General features: G+C 41.8%; 1 protein-coding gene across 6 annotated transcripts in view; it reads right to left on the bottom strand.

Moving 5' to 3' along the window:
* Positions 1-23,466, bottom strand: part of EPB41L1 (erythrocyte membrane protein band 4.1 like 1) — a 595,815-nt gene that overhangs the window by 169,323 nt on the left and 403,026 nt on the right. For all 6 annotated transcript variants that reach the window (XM_085619170.1, XM_085619173.1, XM_085619172.1 and 3 more), the window contains one exon: positions 11,119-11,223. In XM_085619170.1, coding sequence (XP_085475296.1) covers positions 11,119-11,223 — 105 coding nt within the window. The remainder of the gene's footprint in view (positions 1-11,118; positions 11,224-23,466) is intronic.

Raw genomic sequence — 23,466 nt, 5'->3', positions numbered from 1 at the left:
TGAATGTGAAGCCATCAATATAACATCACAGAAGTCGTAGGGATTGGGAAAAATCAAAGCATCACACAAAGAATAAATGCAGTGGCGGCTCCTCGGCAAAGGCGGAGGAGCGTCGCCCCATTGCTGAGAGCCAGGCAGCTGACGGAAACAAAAAAATTAAATGATAATAACATTATTTTATATTTCTTTCCGCTAAAGTCCGCCAAGTCTGGGCAGGTGGTGCTATGATGAGAGCAGGGGGAAGAGTAGTGCACATTTTAAGTGCGCATGACCATTTGGCCGGCTGTCTAAGGCCGGCCAAAGCGCCATGCGCACTTTGATCTCTCTACACCAGAGCTGTGTTGTACAGCCAGATAGAGTACAGACACAGGCCCCTAGGACCTGAGCAAGCATTAAACAAGCCCGCTCAGGCCAATCAGGGTGCTGCTCTCATGCTGCATAACCAGTGTGAGAGCAGTGTCTAGATTTGCATCTAGTAGACTGTGATGGAGCAAGGTCTCGCATAAAGAGACACTTGCTCATATGCAATCCTCTCAAATAACCTGTAACATTATAATCAACCCGTTTGTGAGTATTAATAGTGCACCATATTTTACATTTGAATCTAGGGGAAGCTTTCATATGTGTTTCACTAATGAATAACCAGAGTGCCCTAAAAATGGCCGCCAAAAACTTGGGAACTCTTCTGCGCATGCGTCTACTACATCTACGTAGTATGACGTTTTCTGTCGCTTGGGGGAAAACTCTTTAGCTGCGCAATAGCTTCTAAAATGGCTGTTTCAGAGTAACGCACTAACGCACATGCTGTGCTGAAACTAACCTATGCAAGTTTTACTAATCCATTAATGCAAAAGATATTAAATAAATGGGGTTAGAGTAGAAGTAAGTGGTATACAGTGAATTCATTAAATTTTATATTCTAACATGTTCTTCTCTGACTTTATTAATAGTTCGTATTTGGGCCTTGGAGGGTGACCGCGTCTCTGTTTCCTTGTGGTTTGGTTGCTTATCCTGGAACAAGTGAAGTAATTGACTGACTGCCAAACCCTAAGCCCAGCAAGGACATGGGCAACCCAACTTTTGACCCTACGAGAGGAAGAGGACGCTACATTGTTATATAGACTTATCGATCCACATATGAAATGCTTGTGGGAATAAAGCTTGTGAGTATTAAAATTAAGGTGCGGGAAGTTAGACAATAGACTAAAGAAAAATATTGCACTTAGTATGGTGTGATGTCCTCACCCCACTGCTTGGCCCAATCAAATTGCGGGTGAACGTGAAATTGAAACATTTGGGGGTGAATCATACATTTGAATTGGTATAACAGAGGTAAGTTCTAGTTAGTTAAACACACTTGATGCTGAGATGCTGATGCTATGCTGAGATGCTGCCCGAGTTTGCTGCAATCTGACTGAAGAACCCAACACTAGGGAAATTTGTGGAACAACTGAGGAGGCACATCTAGGAAGGGGTCCGGACGAGCCCGAGCGGAGAGAGTAGCACCAGAGAGGGGTGAAACGCTGGTGTTACACTAGAAGAAGTCACTTTCCCTGTCCTGAGCTGATCCTGAATCTTTGACACTCTGATGTCGGGGTCCTCACACCATTCTAGGTAAATATAATTGTAGGGTAAATGCTCCATACTTGCTCTCTATCTTTTCTCTCCTCAGCTACTGTCATTGCAAGAATTAATTAATGCAAACTGAGTATAAGCTAACTGTACTATTTTTCCTGATGGAGAATTCTGGTATTTCCATGTGTATTCTGATTTGACTCACAAAATTATTAGATAAACAAATAGTAGAAGGAGCGGAATAATAATAATAGCAATTCAAGCAATTAAATATTGCAATCCAAAAGATGCAGTCCAAAACGATCTTCTTCCAGTTAGATTCTTTTATTTATATTTTTTGAATATTTTCAAATGGATTACTCCAACAAATTGTCGTGATTAGTACATATCCACCAAGTTGATTGCAACAATCAGAGCCTTAATTCTTTCAAGAATTTCCATAAGCGATCTTTCTCCTATATATTCACAATTTGTGCAAATTCAATAGGTTGATTATAAACTCTAAGCAACCATAGCCATATTTTAAGCAACCACAGCCAACGCGTTTCGTCCCTTTTGGGACATCATCAGGGCTCCTACTTGTTCCAAGCGTCACTTTTATAACCACCTAGACTATCGTCTGTGCATTATTTTCTTGCTTTTTCCTCTTATTCCTTTAAATCTTCACATAAAGAAACCCATGATATGGCCACTTCCTCAGTCGCAGTCTTGTTGCCTGCTCAATTTCTTTCCAATGGTCACATCGTCACTCCAGCCGGTCCGATTACGATGACGATGACGATGTGACCATTGGAAAGAAATTGAACAGGCAACAAGACTGTGACTGAGGAAGTGGCCATATCATGGGTTTCTTTATGTGAAGATTTAAAGTGGTGAATTTTAGAACACACTCTTGCAAACATATTACTAATTCATAATGTGGGTGCGCACTGTAACCTACAGACAGCAGGACATTTTCCTTTGAAATGCCAACTAAATTTGCAGACATGCAGTTTTACTGATAAAGCTATGTAGAGTTAAAAGGATAATATGTGGAAAACAGTTTTCAGAGAGTATTTATTATTTGCAAATCACCAAGGAATGTGTCTTGAATCATTTTGATCCTTTTAAAAAAGGTATGTAAGTGTTGTGTGTTAGAAAAAAATGAACTCCTACTGCCATTCCTTTCACACTTCCTGTACCCCAGCGCGATTGTCAGATAGTTCACTTTAGAAAATCCTCCAACTTTGCAGTCAGAGAAGGAAAAGAAAACACCAGTCTCCATTAAAAAAATATAAGGAGCCATTTGTCAGAAGAGGTATTGTTCATTCATTTTCTGGAATTCTCGCAACCCTACTTTCTGCACCTATGCATTTAATGGTCCGCCTGCCACACGTATAGAAGACGTGGTATGTCAACCACACCAGCGCATTGAAGCTGGCCTTCCAAAGGCTAAATTAGATTGCTAGTACCAAACATACACTAAACCATAAGGCTGGCCTCATAACTTCAGATTGTTTTGTATTAACTGCTACAACGTTATTTGAAAAAAATAAAATACAGCATAATGTGGTAAATGTTGTGGCGGGTGTACGTGTGGCTTAAACAGTTGCAGTTCTGGGAAGTGGAGTAGATTGAAATAAAATATACTGTTTTTAGTCTTTATGTATCTGTCCTATGAATTTAGTCTACTACCTTGTCTCTTTTCTCTCAGTTCAAGGGATTGCATGTATACTTTTGTGAGCACTAAAACATTTGCACCTTTTATTTTTAAGTAAAGTGTTTCAAAATCGTTTGCTCTTGAGGATGCCATCTGGTACCATATTTGATAAGGACTCCCAGTGGTGAGTGTCACTTTGTTGCTTGAGATGGAGGCATTGAGAAGGGATCCCCCAGGCCGGAGAAACCCAAACCAAAGACACAAAGGCAAGAGAGGGTGCCTCGTTTTACTACCTGTTAACCTACAGGGGAGCTCCCTTTCACACAACAATGGGGCCAGAAAGTGTAGAGGGAATTCCTAACTTCCAGTGTGGCTGTGACCACCTGTTAAACGTGCATTCTGTACAAAAATCATCTACCCATGCCAGAAGGTATATATATTTGACATCAAAGTCCCACATGGATAAAAGAAAAAAGCTTGTTATAGGGGACTGGCATGGGTGACACCAATAGGCAGCTCTTAACATTTGCAAATGCCAGTTTAGACCCAGCCATATGCAAATCAGTCTTGACCCTGCTCCTCAAGAGAACAGTCCAGCCCTAATTGCTAGGCCTGGTCCCCCCTGTACCAGAAACAAGCAGCCTGGAAATGGTTTCGGTTATCACTTCTCATCAACAAGGCTAGCTTCAATCCAGTGGCACAGTAGGCCTGGGACCCACTTCTGGGCATACCAGGAGCACTTAGGGTGAAAAAGCATGAGACACACAAATGACAGATGGAATGCAAAAGCAATCAAACATGTACCCCTACACAGGAGTTCTGGGTTAGCTCCATAGTTCTTTTCTTCACCATTCCACCCAAGTTTAGACCCAGCTCTATGCAAATAGGTCTTGACTCTGCTCCTCGTGGGAGCAGTCCAGCCCAAACTACCAGGCCGGTTCCTCCCTGAACCAGAACCCAGGCAACCCAGGACCAGCATCATCCGAGTCATGGGCTTATCAGCTGGGTACAGCTTGGTTTCAGTGACACAGTGAGCACAGACCCATATCTGGGTGTACCCATGCCACTTAAGGCGGTACATGAAAAACAGAAAAGTTGATGGAAGGCATGCATGCAATTTGTCTAACCACTGGCAATCGCTCGTGGTAGCATCCCAACCCATCGTTATTTTGGTGACCATGCCACCTCAGTTTGGACGCAGCCATATGCAACTCAGTCTTAATCCTGCCCTAATGAGAAATGTCCTGCCAAGCCAGGTCCTCCCTGAACTGGAACACAAGCAACCCAGGGCTCATCAATCAATCAGAACATTTGTAAAGCGCACTACTTACCCATGAGGGTCTCAAGGAGCTAGGGGGGGGGAGGGGTGCTGCTACTGCTCGAATAGCCAGGTCTTGAGCAGCCTCCTGAAGGTTAGTAGGTCCTGGGTCTGCCGTAGGAGGATGGAGAGGGTGTTCCAGGTCTTGGCGGCGTGGTGGGAGAACGATCTGCCACCGGTGGTCGCTCTTCGGATGCGTGGGACGGTGGCGAGGGCGAGGTCGGCGGAGCGGAGCTGGCGGTCCGGGGTGTACAAGGTGAGTCGTCTGTTGAGGTATGTCGGTTCGGTGTTGTGGAGTGCCTTGTGTGCATGGGTGAGACGCTTGAAGGTGATCCTCTTGTTGACGGGAAGCCAGTGCAGGTCTCTCTGGTGGTGTGTGATGTAGCTGTGGCGAGGGATGTCGAGGATCAGGCGTGCAGAGGGGTTCTGTATGCGCTGTAGTCGTTTCAGGAGTTTGTCAGAGGCTCCTGCGTAGAGCGCGTTTCCCTAGTCCAGCCTGCTGGAGACGAGGGCCTGGGTGACCGTTCTTCTTGTTTCGGTGGGGATCCACCTGTAGATCTTGCAGAGCATGCGGAGGGTGTTGAAGCAGGAGGACAAGACGATGTTGACTTGCTTGGTCATGGAGAGTGTTGAGTGAAGGATAATCCCAGGTTGCGTGCATGGTCGGTGGGTGTCGTTGCTGCTCCCAGTGCGGTCGGCCACCAGGAGTCGTTCCAGGCTGAGGGGGTGGAGCCGAGGATGAGGACCTCCGTCTTGTCCGAGTTCAGCTTCAGACGGCTGTTCTTCATCCACTCGGCGACGGCCTTCATTCTTTCAGCTAGGTACAGCGTAGTTAGTGATACAGTGAACATGGGACCAATGTCTGGTGATACCCATGTCACATCAAACACATGAGGAGCTGGGTCAAGATAATTTTCGTATGGCTGGGTCCAAACTGAGATAGCATGGTGGGCAAAAAACAATGGATTGGGATGTGGACCGGGCGATTGCCAGTGGCTGAGATTAATTCAAGCATTCCATCTACCACCTTGTTGTTTTTGTATTTGATGTCCTAAATGCACTGGGAAAACCCAGACATGGGCCCCGGGCTCACTGTGCCACTGGAATCAAGTTATACCTGGCTGAAGAGCCCTAACTAGGGTTAAACAGGTCATATGTTGCGTGTGTTCTGGTTCAGGAAGGACCTGGCCCGGCAGTTCGGGCTGGACTGTTCCCATGAGGAGTTGGGTCAAGACTGAATTGCATATGGCCGGGTCTAAACTGAGGTGGCATGGTGGGTGAAAAATTATGGCTTGGGATATGGCCAGAGTGATTGCCAGTGGCTGATATTAATTCAAACATTTCATCCATCACCTTGGTGTTTTTGCATTCTTCGTTTTGTAAATCAAGGAGTTGGAAGTAAACATGAAAAGCTGCAAGCCACACTACCATCTCATCCAGCCTTCCATTTGACTTTTACATACTGAAATTAAGGCAAATGCTTACTCTTTCTTTGTCCCTCCATACATTCATGATATTAGAAGTCAATAACCTGTGACACCTTATTCATTAAATTGGAACTCTCAGCTGCCAGAGTGCTAGGGAGCTGTGGTTGTATGACACTGTATTGAGATCAACAGTAACAACCTACACAAATATTGCAAACACTTTATCAACTGCCTCTACATCACTAGGGCAAGTATATATTTGCTATTCCTAACTTCACATCTATTTTTACATAGACTTACTTTGGAATGTAGTGGTTAGGCTGAAGCAGTTGGTGCAATACTATTGTCAAATGATAACTACCAAGGGATACAAAGGGTATATTGGAGATGGTGATTATAACCTACCTCTTCTTCCACCAGCCCCCTGCTGTGAAGTAGCGGGAAGGTGAACCTCTTGTGTAAAGGTTAGAGCCCAAGCCCTGCATATGGTCTTTTGGGCAAATGGTCCCAGTCTCAGAAGAGACAGTAAATATAGTCCAGGAGGTTTATTAGACATAAAGCTGACTTTGCGCTCAGCCTCAGGAAGGGCCACATATCAGCGAGGGTCCTGATAAAGAAGCATTTCTCTCTTTTGTTATAGAGCTTGGGACAAAGAAGAGTTAGGGGAAGGTAACAATTTTTGCTGCCCCTTAAAGTCTTAAAACACATCCTTGTGAGTATTCCACAAATAGTACATTTGTTTGAATATGGGCCCATCATGTTTTGTAATTAAGTAGTGAAAGGTGGTTCTCCTCACCTGTTCACTATTTGATTTGAGTCCCTCATTGCAGGTTAGATGAGGTGTTCTACACGCGTCCTTTTTATCCACATTAAAAACCAATCCTTGTACAACAGCACGCGTATCGCCTAAACTCTTTTGACAGGTTCATTAGTTTTCATATCCTAAAATGCAGGCTAGACAAGGACATATCTCAAGACTGTATTACATACCCCACTGTGGCTATCAAAGTTTGCATTAATTGAATTACAGCAAGTGGTAATGGAAATCCTTTATATATTCCTAGGTATTAATGAGTATTGTAGAGTACCATGACTCACTAGCCACTGTCAAAATTGAGGAACGTAATAATAATGTTCCTCAATTTGTAGCCCACAGTTTCTGATGAATGTTGGAATTACTGTATCGTTTTCTGCCAGTATGTGTAACTTCTTTCCTCTGTGTGACAGGTTGGCTGTATGGTGCAGGGGCTGGCAGAAGGCTTAATTATGACCGTTGCAGCCACAATAGCCTCCATGAAAACTCTGTTGTGTTGAGCGCTTGCTGGCCCCACCATGGTTACAAAAACCCAAGGCACTTTATGCGAAGGAAGGTTGTAGGTACATTTTTAAAAATACAAACCTGACTAATCGACAATGTGCCCAAAGGCTGAAAGCTTGCCCACAGGATGGTAACAGTAACTGATTGTTCTTTGTGTTAGTTCATGGTGAGCAGTTCAATGTCAGGTAAGCCCTCGTATCCTATCTAGGTGTCGTGCTTTTTTCTCAAGCTTTCGTACTAATGTTGAGCGGGCTTCCTTAAAGAAGGAAAACACTTTTAGACTCTGCCATGTGTAGGAAATTAAACAAGGATCTCAGAATATGTGATTACAAATCTCCCAGGTATCTCTGAAGCTGATTTGTTCCTGGCGGACCACGGGGGTGGTTTAAAGAAAACATCTGGTGCTAAAGGAGAGCTAATACTCCTGCACGACAGTGGTCAACATGTTTCTGCCAAGTGGACCTAAAACAGGGTCCGTGGCAATCATCAGGACCTTGATCACTACTCAGTATGGACACTGTCCATACATGCAAACATTCAGGGGACAAGCCCTTCTATAGGTATACGGCGGAGACTGCCCTTTAATGAATGTCTAGAAGGTGGTTTCCTGGTGATACCTCCATGGGGCATTCTAATCACTGAGTTATGGTTCCCCACCCAAATAAAAGCAGCATTATCACTGATCATCAGCAAAAATTTTAATGTTGTGACTGCATGATGCATGAGTGGAAGTATAGATAGTCTCCATAGTGTCATACAGCACACAATCTGCCATTAGTGTGGCTTCTCAGCACTTCTGGTAATCCAGAAACGGCTTTTCAAATGGTTCCAAACTCTCAATCACAGACCTGAGTCTAGGTTAGAGAAGTGGTGCTGGTAAGGGTGATCTAATGTATCTTAGGTGAGTATCAGATTTAGGAACTTATTTAGACTCATGGAGTATCCTGTGTGGCAAACTCGAGTTGTGGAGAATCCAGTCTGCTAAACACACACTACAGACGTCGTAGAGTACCCTGTCTGCCAACCTCATGGTAGGCCCGCTGTATTTAGAGACATGTGAAACGTTATGCTTTTGTTGACGGAGCCTCCGCTGGTTTCACTGGAAGAACTTTTGATTGATGGTTTGAATTACACTGAGCCATCAGTCAAAGTGCCTAAAGTCATCTGCCCTATTTTGGGTGGACATTCCAAGGTACTTTTTACCTGAGCAGGATCACCACAGAAAGACTGGGGGTGCCTAACTGAAGTGCAAAAATTACCCCCACACACACGGAGGAACTCACAACATGAACATTTATTTTGTTTTTCAAAAATTAACCCTTGCTTGGGAATTTGTTTCTGAAGGATCACAAATATTGCTGAGCAGCCGCATTTCACATGCCAGCAGATCAGCAAACCTTTGGTACCTTTACCAGATGCGGCACAACAGCAGCTCTGTTGAAGGCATTAAGATACCCACCTGCTTGGCAGAGATCTCTAAATATGGCGGTCAGTCTTCCATGAGAGCAGTGGAGGAAATTCCTTCTCTATCATGGCGGGCTTCTGGACTCGTCGCCAACCTCTATATAATCTCCTAAATTACTTCTAGGCTTGAAGGGTGAGGCAAGTGGGTGGTATCAATGTTCTTTCCACATCTTCTTGTTCGATTGGTTTTCCCAGTGCCCTGTGGATCTATAAAAATCTTAAACATAAATGATGCATGAGGCTCTTCCCTCAGGGCTGCTGCCTTTAACCCTTGGGGAAGATTAGATGAGGCGAAGAAATCTCATACGGAAGGGAGAATATACATGACCAATGGTGTATTGGCAAAGTGGGGCAAACTGACACTACAGGGTGGAACCTGAACTTGGCCACAATGAGGGTGAGTGCAACCCTTGAATTCATCCAACTTGGTGGGGAGCTACAGGCATATTTCAAAGGCCAGAAGGCACAGGCACGGTCTGCGTAAGCAACTTTTGAGAGGGCTTGGATACTCTGGGTGCTCTAAGGACTGGGCACCAACACGGCTTCCACACTGAAGCCCCTCTTTAGCCTTTCAGGACAGCAGACTGCTACAGAGGCTGATTTTTATATATTTGGATAATAGGTTGCACTTTTTAAACATGCATTTTTTAACTGAAAGGGAATATCAGCCCCTTCTGAAGCCTACACTTACAAGTGAGGGAACTAGGCTAGCACCACACTCCTTCAATCAATAACATCAGCAAAGTGGAGGCATGTTAGATGGTCCACAGAACAGTGGTTAGGGTAAGCTGTTGCTGCATTTTTAACCAGTGTTGTTTTAACAAAACACTTTTTGAAGAGATTTTTCTGTTAAAAATCTCAGATTGTAGACAGAGGCATAATGGGTCTGATTTCGACGTCCCCGGCTGAAGTGCATGGATGCCAAAGGCCCAGAATCTGCAGTTCCTGTCAGCATACCAGCACCTAAATCTAGGGATCATAAATTATTTCCATTGGATTGGGGCTAGAAACACTGAGTACGATTCCGGATTTTTTCCCTTTCAATGGGAAATAACAGGCTCAAATTTGCTCATGTTGACTACCTGCTTGCAGCAAGTGGTAAATGTGTGCAGGGCTGTTTTTGAAATGCGGTGAGTGGAGTGATGCCGGATATCAGAGTGGCTAATATAACAACTGCTGGATCCTTTGCTGCACCCCTCAAGCTGCAATAATCACATGGGGGCTGAGCACAGCAGCTACTAGCAGTTCCCGCACATCCATCCACTCCGAAGTCCAGGCCCAGAGTTATAAGGTCTGAAGTGTGAAGACTTAACTATTTTGGGTCTGAGATATTACACCCCACCCCCACCCGAATCCCGGTCCAGGAAACCTGTAATCAGGCCTATGTAGATGAAATAGATGCAGTAAGGAGGTGTTGTTTAAATTGCACATTCACTGATTCACAACACAGTGAAACCTCCTCCTCCAAATGTAACACCTAGATCACCTTCCTATTGTAGTATAAATTCTCTAACAGTTTCTGTTCCTTCCAGTTTTTCTTACTGAAGCCCACTCGTCTATCCAGAGATCTCGCTACCGGAACTCTACTGGATGCAATAAGTTCAATAGCACCTCATAGGGCGACTACAATCAAGATGGCTATGTCGGTTTTTCCCGAAGATATTTTTGAGTTAGGTGCATTCTGTCACGTGGTGCCCAAGGATCAACTAATAACAAATAAATGCATACATCTATGATATATATGAAAGAGGTGCACTTGCTCTACAGCACTGCTGCCTACACTATGCTACGCCACATCAGAAAGGAATTACTGAAACTCAGGTTTCCACAAAAAAGCTGCTCCCATCATTTGTTTACTAAATAGTCCTCATGAAAGAAGCAATGGCCTTCATCGACCTGTATAGAGCCAAAAGTGTTTACAGTATGACTTCTCTCCATAGCGCACACTAGCAGGACACTTTGGTTTGAATTTGGACCATACGGTGGCTGATTGGGAAAAAGAAAGAGACTGGTGTCAAAGGTCAGAAAAGTGGTGTATCGCAGTAGGGGATGCACCAAAAATGGTGGGAAATATGGAACCCATGGCAGATATATCGGGGAATGAACTTTGATGGAAGACAATCTCAAGATGTGGGTTAACGTTTGCAGTTAAGGGGACGAGGTGTAAATTAGGAGTGCCCCTTTTGCTTGTATGTGTATTTTGATTTCAAATGATCCGTCTGTTCTGATTTGTAATGACGAGAATCGACCTTCCGATGGCAATGCACTGCGATGTATCTCTGCAACTGCTGTGTATTGTTCACTCTGGTATTATGTGATGAGCATGTTTAATAAAAATATGTATTTTTAAAAATATAAATTTGGACCACACACTTACCTTTTGGCTGTCCGAGTCGCAGAAAGTGAGGCCGAAGTAGTCCTTTTCCAGCAGGTTCAAGTGTTCACAGACTGTGTCAAACAGAGCCTGCCCCCTAGCGTGTTTCTGGGAGGAAGAAACCAAGTAAGCGCATTAAGTACTGCTTCATTCCACACAGTGCAAGTTTCAGAATGATAGTATGATGTAAAAGAACACATTCCAACATACATAGCTATTAACTGTAAAATGTCTCATCCAGGCCATCAAAAATCAATAAAAGCAGTGCTCTAGTACTTTCCTGGCCCATGCGTGGAAAAGCTCATCCAGGCCAGGTTTTTGCTTTGCCTTCCAAGAATTGTGGTCCTTATTTAGGGATGAACAGGATACCAGGCTCCAAAGTACAAAGACAATCTAGGCTTACATGAGTTACTCAGGCATAGACCTGGGAAATTTAAGAGCACTGAAAAATTATTGAGTGATCCTCATTTTTAGGGCCAAGGAGAACGAGCTTTAGCTTTTTCAGGCAACCTTAGGTTAAGATACTCATTAAATTGACTCACAGGGATGACACCATGTCACATCACAAGAATTCCTGAATGGCAGCCTTTCATATACCAGGACGTAATTTAAATAAGTACCCTACCCTGCCTTGCGGCTGACTTGCTGGGTGTCTGACTGCCCTGAGCACAATACACTTTTCATGAAAATCCAGTAAGACATGCCACACCTACAGGATTTATTTATTAACCTACACTACCTTTTGAGCAGTTTGTTTCTTAAACATATGGTGGAAATGTGGCAGTTTCTGAATCTTTGATGTTTTCAGTAATTTGTTCAATGATACTGTTAAATTGATTTGATGGGAAAGTCTTCGTACTATGTTGGGAAGGATGATCTGAGACACAGCTGCATTGGCAGAGGGTGCCCTCCTTTTTGAACACCATTCCAATGGTTTCCCACAATTAAGAACTCTAATGACCAGCACTAAGCAAGTAGACATTGTTAGGCTACAAAACGAGAAGACCAAAAGACTACACTTTTCTTCTACTTACTAAGGGATTTGAAGTAGCATCCTGCAGCAGATCTAGTCATCACCATCACTCCACCGCTTCATGTAGGGACACAATGTCTGTCTCTTCAAGAAACACCCTGTGCACAAGATGCCACATCTCCTTTGTTCAAAGCACCAGGCATGGCTTCAAGAAAGACTTCTTTATCTGTACCCCATTTAAGATTTGTACCTCCTCCAACCACCTGCAATGCTGCGTTGCCTTAGACCTAAAATTGTGTAATGCAAGTATCCTCACATACATACACACATTCATACGTATATACGCATACAGGTGGCCCTTTGTTTTGTAAAAACAATGCTTCTACTCCTACCTTGCATGCAAAAGTAGAAAAGAACCACAGACACTCAGTATTTTGGTTTGCTCAAACCGTGACTTTCTGCTCAGCCCTGAGAAATGAATCATAAAACATGAGTATCTGTTCTATCCAGGCTATGAATCTAGCCTGACTCCAGGCACTGACCTGAGCCATGGAGCTTTCTTTCACAAGAAGAAGACCAAGGTGCCTGATTAAACAGTAGTAGGTTTATGCAACTCCCTTTCAAAACCAGGCAACTGCCTCCCTACTTCATACAATGCCATTAAGAACCAAGTAAGCAATCAAATGTTTTAGCATACAAGTTCCAGCAAGACACATGCGACCTTTAAAATAAAGTATTGAAATAGAAACTAAAAGTATTTTATCCCCCCCCCAATTTTATGAAGCGTAATTGTAACGCAAAAATATTTTTTTATTAACCCCCCTCCCATTTTTCTAAAGCACACTCAATGTGCACTATACGTCAGTAGAACACGCGGGCTCATGTCAGCTATTTGCATAGAACCAAAAAGTAACAAAGGAAGGCAACATATCACAAGACAACAACAATTCAGTAGCAGACTCAGCAGTGCACTGAAGAATGTCTACAGAGAATAATATGAGCAGTGTTGGCTCTAAGCTGCTGCAGGAACAAAAAACAGTGGCGGAAGGTGAGTGCTCAGGGTAGGCAGAATGACTACAGCCACTAAGCTCATGTAAAGAGCGTGAGAGTTACAAAACCAGGGGTGAGGTAACAAACAACAGATTGAGAAATAGAATTTAAGAAGGGAAAATGCCGCGTTAGTTAGAATAGAGGCATAAAGCGGACCAAGGGCCATATTATCAAGAACGGCGCAAATATTATCGCAGCTTTAGCGGCAGGAAACTGCCACTAAAGCGCCGATTAGGGGCTTGATAATATGCCCTAGAGAATTCCAATAGAAGCCCAGGTTTGATGTCCTTGACAGCAGAACCTGGGCTTCTATTGGAATTCTCTAGGGCATATTATCAAGCCCCTTATGGCCGCTTTAGCGGCAGTTTCCTGCCGCTAAAGCGGCGATAATGTATGCGCCGTTCTTGATAATATGGCCCCAAGAGTTTAAGTATAGAGAGAGCATTAAAAAGTAGTAGGAGAGGAGGAGATGAAGACAAGGAAGAGGCACGATGGAGAGATGGAGTTTAAGGAGGGGTTGAAAGGAACTTGAGAAAAAATAAGGGGTCGTCAAAGGAAATCAGCTACAGTAAACATTTAAAAAGTATGGTTTTAGTAATTGCGAAATCAGAAGAGGTCCTTGGAGCCTCTCAGAACGACTGGTAATGAGTTCCAGATGGCAGGTGCCTCAGAGTTGACCCGATGTTGGCATGAGAGGGGTGACATTAAGGAGGGCTGGTAGAGAAAGGGGTCAGATTGAGGATCAGTGATTAATCCACAACCATCTAGCAATGTATATGAGGGCATCACCATATGGATGCTGACATAAAAACCAATGCTCTTTCTGCACTGGCGGAGAGATGGGAAAGGAATGTGTTTCATGAGTGAATATTCCATATGCTGATGCCTTACAAAAGAAGACTTGAAATACTGTTTGATTGTTCTTGAATGCGGGGCTTTCCAGAAGGAGAATGACATGACTTCTTTGGTTCTCTGTCACTGTCAGAAATGAACAACTTCTCATTAAAGCGTTAGGGAATCTCTGATCATATTGTCGTTGACAATAAAATCATTCACATCAGTCATGATGTAAGCCCTGCTCTAAACAGTGAATATATCCACCTAATGGGAGACCTACAAAATGTTGCAGCCACTGACGAAGTAGGCTGAAGCAGGAGCAAACAAAAAGTTACAGTGGCCTTGGCAAGCTCTAATTCTACGGAGAAGGCAGCCTAATCACAGAAATGTTATTCTGATGACTGATTTGGCATTGTGCCCACGTTTGTGTTTCCATTATTTAAATAGTTTTAGCACCTTTCCTTTATTAGAAGGGTCATAGCTAGTGAGAGCCCATCCTCCTAAGAAGCATGCTAGAATTTGGGGCACCTGGACATCTCTTTTTAATTTAAATATATGAATCGTGTGCAAAGGGTGTGGGGAAAAAGACTATGATGTATAATGTGACAGAAATACTCACTTATATATTTGTGTTACAGTGAATGTAAATGTGCTTGGCTCAAAGTCTTGTCACGGTTGTTTTATTGTTAATGGAAAAATATCAATATAAAGAGAATTAAAAAAAGAGTAGGGTCTTAGAATAAAGTGGGCACAATTCCCAAACTGTGTTGTATGAACTAACACGACAAAATGCAATTCATAAACCTATGCGTGCAGATCTCTCTTATCTTTCCTATGCAGAGATCTCCTCTATGTGGTGGACTCTCAGCATACATACATCTACGTTTTGATACAGAGACAGGGGAGTGGCTGGACAAACTGGGTATACTTACATTCAAAAGGAGGGGGTTTCCAAAGGGTTATAAAAGTGTTTACGGAGGGACATGGAAACATAAAACATCCACCCACACAAGAGTAAGCCCATTGCTATTCACAAACTGCATTTCTAAAATTACTACAGCCAAAAAGGTCCAAAACACTTGTAAATAGTGCAACAGTCTGCCTTCCAGGAAGTTCTGCACCACACATTTCTATTCACAGGTATTGTAACACACTCCCAGAGAAAATAATGTAGACATAGACCTCAAAAGGAAATGATGCTAAAATAAATACAATTACTTTGCCTTTTAAAATAAATATATCCATTTGGTTTCATTTGAAAATAAAAAATATATATAATTAATAAACATTTTAATAAAGTTATTTTAATATTAAAATTATAAAAGTTTTTAAATGTTTTCTTAAACAGTTATTGTGATTTTAAAATGATTTCTATACATAACTTTTAACAGAGGTAAATACATATTAAAGTACAAAAATGTAATGCAGGTGGTATTTTTTTTATTTTTTCTTAGGGATGTTATTTGTAAATAAAATAAATGTATTATAAGAAATTCTTTATTTAATATACAAGTAAGTTAATGTGATGTTAACATTATATTAGACTAAATCTAGATTTAAAATAAATATATCAAATTATTTTGCAATAATATTTCATAAAATGTTTAAGTATTGTTTTAAGCTGAATAACATTTTCTACACTTACCTTAAGGAGATGTCTATGCCGACAGTGGAGATCTTTGCCTACGTGTAAAAAGGTTTTGAGCTTTACACTTGTAAATCCTGTTCTATGAGCTTAACCAGGGGGTGCACACATATAAGTCTGCACCTAGGAGTAATTTTATGCATGGAAATGAGGAACAGCAAAAAAGTGTAATGTTACTCCTAGATGCAAGAGTAAATGTACACATGAGTTAAGTATACATGTGTAGAGGTACCTGTGTGAACACAGCCTAGTGACTTTATGCTTCACAGGAACATAAAGTATTGATCATTATACAGAAAAAACACACAACCAACGAGGTCATGAACACTGCGCACTATTCCTATTCATGAGATGTACATTAAATAGCAATTCTTACATAAAATTAAAACGCGAAATTATACTTCAAACACAATATTTTAGTGCAAATCACATATTAGGTCATGTATAACAATCCAATGTAAATTTGCTTCTATTTTATACAAACATAAATGATGTGATCATGACATAATATAATCACATAATAATGGCATCAGAAACAATTTGGCATTGATAGTTGAAATTTTGAAATTTTTGAAGTCATGCCCGATGCATTTCGGGACTGATGCGTCCCTTCTTCAGGGAAAACCGTACGTGAGGGTAAATGTTGATAGCCTTCTGCAGGATGTTGAATCTAAGTTCCTGTAAAAGCGCTACAATGTAGGTTACCGGGTAGATGAAAAGACAGCTTGCCGACATCGACTGTTTCTGAATATAGCGGAGATTGAAGTCCAACGCTACGCCATTGCTACTGATTCCTCGTCAGTAACAATGGCGAAACAGTCGATGTCGGCAAGCTGTCTTTTCATCTACCCGGTAACCTACATTGTAGCGCTTTTACAGGAACTTAGATTCAACATCCTGCAGAAGGCTATCAACATTTACCCTCACGTACGGTTTTCCCTGAAGAAGGGACGCATCAGTCCCGAAATGCATCGGGCATGACTTCAAAAATTTCAAAATTTCAACTATCAATGCCAAATTGTTTCTGATGCCATTATTATGTGATTATATTATGTCATGATCACATCATTTATGTTCGTACAAAATAGAAGCAAATTTACATTGAATTGTTATACATGACCTAATATGTGATTTGCACTAAAATATTGTGTTTGAAGTATAATTTCGCGTTTTAATTTTATGTAAGAATTGCTATTTGATGTACATCTCTCGAAGGGGTGTTCCCCTATAGGAATAGTGCGCAGTGTTCATGACCTCGTTGGTTGTGTGTTTCTTCTGCTTTTAATATAAACACTTGGTCAGACAGCAAGTGTTACACTGCAGCACCCTAGTCTCTAAGAAGAATAGGTAGTTAACAGGTTTATATAGGTGTGCGTCTCCTCACACATTCATCTTGATCATTATACAGACATATAGAAATATTCTCAATAGTGAATGTCAGACATTACAAATTTAAACAGCAACAGGCTCACTTCGAGTCCTGTGATCTTTGGTGATGTAAACCTCCTCTAGGGGGAATTCTGTTACCAGACAGTTCTGGCTTGATCATAGTTGACTTTAGTGCTATGTTCCGACTTTCAGTGCATAAAATGCAAATGTCGTTCTACAGGCCATTGAAACAAGCATTTTCCCATGTAAGTTCCACTAAGTGACACCAGGAAGGATTTGCCCCGGTAAAACACTGCATCTGAGAGCAAATTTAGAATAAGAAGGGATGGGGCACAAATACCATTTGCACCCAGTTACAGAGTTTCCAGCCAACTCTGAATGAAGCGTTCACCTAGCAGCCTGAACTACTATCACTGGTAAAATTGATTTACCTGCAATTAGACTACAAATTTCAGATCAAATAGTTGAACCTTTTCAAGTGTGCCTTTTGTGCTCTCTACTAATCTGGCCAACCTATCAGAACCTGGTAGTCTAAATTTTATCAAACACCCACTTATCAGAATATTTATGTCGACTGGTTAAGAGTTACATATTTACATCATAATATTTTTTATATTTCTTCTAATTAAATGCAATTTGCATCTACACAATTTTCTTAGCTCAATGTATACACAACACAGTATCGCTACCAGCACCTCCTCCTGAGATGCATAAGCGAAGAGCACAAGTGCTGCTCATCAGAGCCAAAAAGAGGAGGAAGAGGAGAAAGAGTAGCCATCCAAACATACACACACTAGTCCACATACAAAATCTTCATCAGATTGGCTGATGTATATTCACAAGTAGCCAAGTGCATACTGGGCAAGAGCGATGCTCAGCACTGCAAAACAAGGATATAGATCTTATTTAGAAAAGATTGTGGAAATGAATTATTCAGAAAGCACTGGGTTACCTAGAGAGAATTATGGCAAAGTAGGCACCCACTAGCTATCATGGTTTACTAACAAGAACTAGATGAAGGGAAAATCAACAGAAGAGATGTATTTTAAGTGTTTTCCTGAGGCTGCCACACATGTCCTCTGGCTGCAAAGTGCTGTTGGAGACATGTCTGAGAATTTCTAGGAAGTGTACGTTATCACCAGAACAGATCCCGTCAAAACTACTGTGTTTCCCAGAAATGCTTTTAATTCTCTAGAGAGACAAAACAAAGTCTGAGAACCTAACCACTGGTCATTTTGGTCTCTCCACAGCTTCAATAGATTAGACATGATATCATGAATTATTATTATTATGTGAAACTATAAACTTAGCTGCCCATCAACACAGCACTGTTCAGTAGGAGGGGTTCACAGAGGAAAATTGTGGCAAAGCATTGGGTGTCAGGGAGAGGATAGCTGTCTCCCTGCCTGCCTGCAATCCTTAGTTGAAGCCGTGTGCTGTTCTTTCTTGATGGTCTGTGCCTGCTTCCTCCAGTATTGGGTGAAAGTATTGCTTTGCACTTACGGTTTAGTCAAGCATTTTTTCACAGAGTACATTAATTTGACTTTAAGCAACACACAAGACAGTTCAAATGCAACCAAAAAATTCTTTATATATGAATTGCGTCATTCATATATGCATACATCAATATTATACGAGTGGCCGTCATGCAATGATGTGCTGACAGTAGTGACACAGTGAGAAATCGGTGCTCAGTGACAATGTGCGTGATATGTGCAGTAGTTTAAAAGCGATTTTTTCGTGAGTGGCCAGGATGTGTCGAATAGTAAGACTGCGCTGTGGAGGAGTTCTTTTTTGGCACAGGTTCTATATGAAGGTCCACAAATTAGTCGACGTTTCAACCCTAGTACTGCCCTCTTGATAGGTCAGTGCGGGTCTTCATCAGGACTTGAATATAAGCGTGACGGCCTTGGGAGGTATAGGTCTATGGAGTAGGTAAAAATCCGGCGTGAGTATACTCCAATGGTTTATCATATAGACGGGCCCTGGTTAATTCACTTTGGGCTCCATCTTAGTGTTTGAAATTGAAGGGGTCTATTTGTTTGGGCGGCGCTGTCTATAATCCAGATCCTAATACCTCAAAGTGTAGGTAGGGATGGGCTTCTTCAGACGAATTATTACTTCTTCTGAAGAGACGAAAAGCCGGCCTGTAGGTCCTGGCTCGTCTGAGGTGAATCACCTCAATTTCAAACACTAAGATGGAGCCCAAAGTGAATTAACCAGGGCCCGTCTATATGATAAACCATTGGAGTATACTCACGCCGGATTTTTACCTACTCCATAGACCTATACCTCCCAAGGCCGTCACGCTTATATTCAAGTCCTGATGAAGACCCGCACTGACCTATCAAGAGGGCAGTACTAGGGTTGAAACGTCGACTAATTTGTGGACCTTCATATAGAACCTGTGCCAAAAAAGAACTCCTCCACAGCGCAGTCTTACTATTCGACACATCCTGGCCACTCACGAAAAAATCGCTTTTAAACTACTGCACATATCACGCACATTGTCACTGAGCACCGATTTCTCACTGTGTCACTACTGTCAGCACATCATTGCATGACGGCCACTCGTATAATATTGATGTATGCATATATGAATGACGCAATTCATATATAAAGAATTTTTTGGTTGCATTTGAACTGTCTTGTGTGTTGCTTAAAGTCAAATTAATGTACTCTGTGAAAAAATGCTTGACTAAACCGTAAGTGCAAAGCAATACTTTCACCCAACAGAACCATTGTTACCTTATAAACTTACCGCCCAGGTTCTGAGGGATACTGGGTTACCCCATTGCTTTTTGAATATGCTTCCTCCAGTAGCTACAGAGGATGAAGGTATCAAAAGTGACTAAAGACACATCCCAAGACTCACTCTGAGATGCTAGTACGTATGAGGATTTGGTATGGGGACAAAAGGATAGCACTGGAAGAGACTTTGACAACGGAGTGGAGAAGCACTAGATGGGTAAGCTGGTTTGATAGTCCATTTGTGTCTGACAAACTAATAATGTGTTTCCACTGAAAAGGTAGAAACAAGTCAAAATTGCTCTTTTGTGCAAAATTGTAGACAATGGGCTAGAATAAGCTTGGCAAGATAAAGCCAGATTGTGGCAACTGAAAGGAAATGAGCACCGAGAAGAAAAAATACTCTATAATTTTGGAAATTGAAAAGAAGAAAAATGTGCATCACTGTAGCCTAATAAAACATGGACAAATAACATAATAGATCATTAAGAAAACTATGCAAAAAGTGCATCACTGTAGCTTGATTAAAACTTTGTGGTGAGTTTGTGGGCAAGTCCGGGTGAGTGACATGTACACAAAAGAAGGGGCAGAGCAAATAATGTACCTCACCTCTGGAGCGGCAATATCTTAGAAAGACCCTGATAAAATGTGGGTCACAGCTAAAAGGTTCATAGTTCATACTTTGTGTATTATTCAATAATTAATTATTTTTGTGTATTACCTTTTTATTTATTAAACTATTTTACAGCGATGTGCTAGTGAAGAAAAGAAAAAATGAAATTTAAAAGTCTAGCATTTTAAAGGGCATAAGTAAATGGGTTTACAAGATTTCCTTAATTTGTCACCTATAAATGTCTTCAAAGACCATGCATAAGTATCCCCTATTGATGATGATGATAGGTGTGGCCTTTCAGTTCCGTTTGAGTATGGTGTAGTAATAGTCGTCAAAACCTCTGATCAAACGGCCTTTAAATTCACATAAATATGCAATTTATTATGCACTCCATAATAGAATTTAAAGTTAAAACTAGCTGACTGAATTCTTAGAGAGTGTGCAGTCCTGCATATAGTTACTATCTATTTACGCTCCTCCAGAGGAAACAGAAATTACTTTTTTATAAAACACGAATTTGGACATGAACAATTATTTGATGAGAAAAATCTGTAGAGGTTTGATATAAATAGGTCAGCAATCATCTGTGTAGCTAATTCTAATACGAACATGCACATCCTCGAGCTCTTGTCAAAGGCTTAAATTTTCCTAAAATAAGATTAGACGCCTACGATTCCCAAATGCCACCTAAAAATATGTTCCCTCTATAGATAGAAATTGTGGATACCATACCAATGCCACCGATGGCAGAAGCTATCTCAGTACAACTAGGGGCCCTAGCATAAAAAAGACTCACGGGGGCCTCAATACCAGGGCCCTTGCCATTTTTCAGGGAGGCCTTATCACATAACTGTACGTGGGCAGGAGGGTCCAAGTGCTCCAGACTCCCACTTAAAGCTGGTTACAGCAGGCTGTTCAAACTAAACCTCATGTATAAGGCTCTTATTACAGGAGGTGGTAGTCATAGTCGTATAGATACTCATTGCGTAAACTGTCAACCTCTGTAATTGGATGACATTTGAGGGAAGCTGTCTTAGTTTGTCATATATGGAAGGTGATCTCTTGGAAGGATTCTGATTAAATAAATTACAGATGTAATCGTTGCCTGTATGCTGTGTAGATGTGATTGAAGACATTCACCTCAGGATCCTCATTTACATGACCCAATTAGGGGGTCGTCGAGGACATATTCCATCTTTAATAAACCAGTCGAAAGGAAAATTGCCAGGCTGATCGCCGGGATTGTCTGCAGCAGCATCTGCATTTTAGAATGAATGCAGCCATATCACTTAATACAAGCACGTCACGCAATAGTTTCAAAGCAGTTTCCAACTAAACATACTTAAACATTACATTCATATCAAGTTTGCATGTTTGTAAATGATTAACGTGTGAAATTTACAGTGTGATTTCAAAGCAATCCTCTGACTGTTTTACAGTGCAATGGCCAGTGACCTTAACCAATCATCCCCCGTCTTTCTCTTACTCGCTTATACATTCTGTTCAGTGATCATTGTACTAGATGCCTCGTGAAGACAGTATAGACATGAGAAGCAAATTACTATTTCAACTTTTTAAGATTTACATTATTATATCATGGAATTGTAGTAGTTTCTGCTTTTAATTGAATCCGTTTAAATCCATAAAAGAGTGGTTGAATAGAACATCTGCAATTCGTTAATGATTCTAGCAGAAGCAAAGGAAACAAAATTAATGACATTAAAATACCACAAGTCTCTAAAGGACACCAGGTAAGTGGAATTAAAAGGTGGTTGTATTAAGTGATCAAAAGCACGTTTAATGTCCAAGAAGCTGTAGGCCTAAACATTGGTAGAGACAGCCTTTCAATAACTAATAGGACATCTAGATCACGAGAGAGAAGCCAAATTCACCTTTCAAAATATTATCCTGTATGTGGTTTTGAGCAAATGTGTGCAACAACTGTTTAATTATGATTCATGGGTCGATGAATGAACAGCTCAATATTATGGATTTTGCCTTGCCTTGGGAATGCAATGCTCCTTAACTTCAGGGACACTGAAGTGAAATACTCCAAGAAAAATCTTTAAAATCCCAAAATGCTATTTTCCCGTCATTCCATGGCGATCACGTCAATAACAGTAACAAGAAGCCATTTCTGGCAATATGGGACTTGATGCACTAAAATAACATAGCACGCAGTCCAAATTTTTTAAAGATCTATTTGGCAGGCTCTAGCTTTGAATGTTGAGGTGCCCAAGGCCTCTTTGATGGTTGCCAACCTCAAATGTGAAAAGCGCGTGTGCACATATGCGACTACCATTGTGCACAACTCAGTATTTTCACACAGGTAGCCTATCAAAGACTGGACTCACAACAGGATTGGTACTGACCTGCGGTAGGCCTTATAAAATAAGTAGGCAGGGAGCAGTACAAATTCAGCTCCTCGTGGAAAGCATCCTTTAGATGCCGGCCAGCAGGCCTGAGGAAAATATAGATGAAGAAAATCAGCCTAACAAGGTCAAAGATATGCTTCTTCTGAGATATGCTTTTCAACAGGAAAGAAACATAACAAGCATTGGCATAGCCAATAGGTCTCGCCTTTGGGACCTTATAAGTGTTTAGCCATGCAACAGTTGCATAACTAAATACTTATAAGGTCCCAAAAGCGAGACCTATTGGCTATGCCAAGCGGCCGCGAAAGTGAAGGTAATCGCGGTCAAGCGCGGCGCGCACGTCCGCGCACATGCACTGTAGCTCCAGGCTGGCCTGGTAGCACTTTTTGGAGCCCTCTCAATAAGTCTCGCCAGACCAGCGCAAATCAGGCGAGACCTAAAAACTAAGTGCTTGGCTCCCTGCCACTATTTCCAAAATTACCCCGAGGGGAGGGGGAGTTGAGCGGAACAAGGATCCAGAGGTCGAGGCATGTTTATTTCATTAAATCCATTTGGGATGGGGGCACACTTGGGGCAACCTTCCCAGATTCAGAATGCCCAGCAGGCCCCCATCTTCCTGGGGGCTGATGCAACTTTCTTTTTTCTAGCTCTGGGCCTCATTGCCGAAGTGTTGCCACCCCACTGCCCATGTCTGAGGGGAGCGGTCGCACCCAATACCTCA

Source organism: Triturus cristatus, chromosome 7, assembly GCF_964204655.1.
Source record: "Triturus cristatus chromosome 7, aTriCri1.1, whole genome shotgun sequence".
NCBI classification, from domain to species: Eukaryota; Metazoa; Chordata; class Amphibia; order Caudata; family Salamandridae; genus Triturus; species Triturus cristatus.
This window is presented reverse-complemented; position numbering and strand designations above follow the sequence as displayed.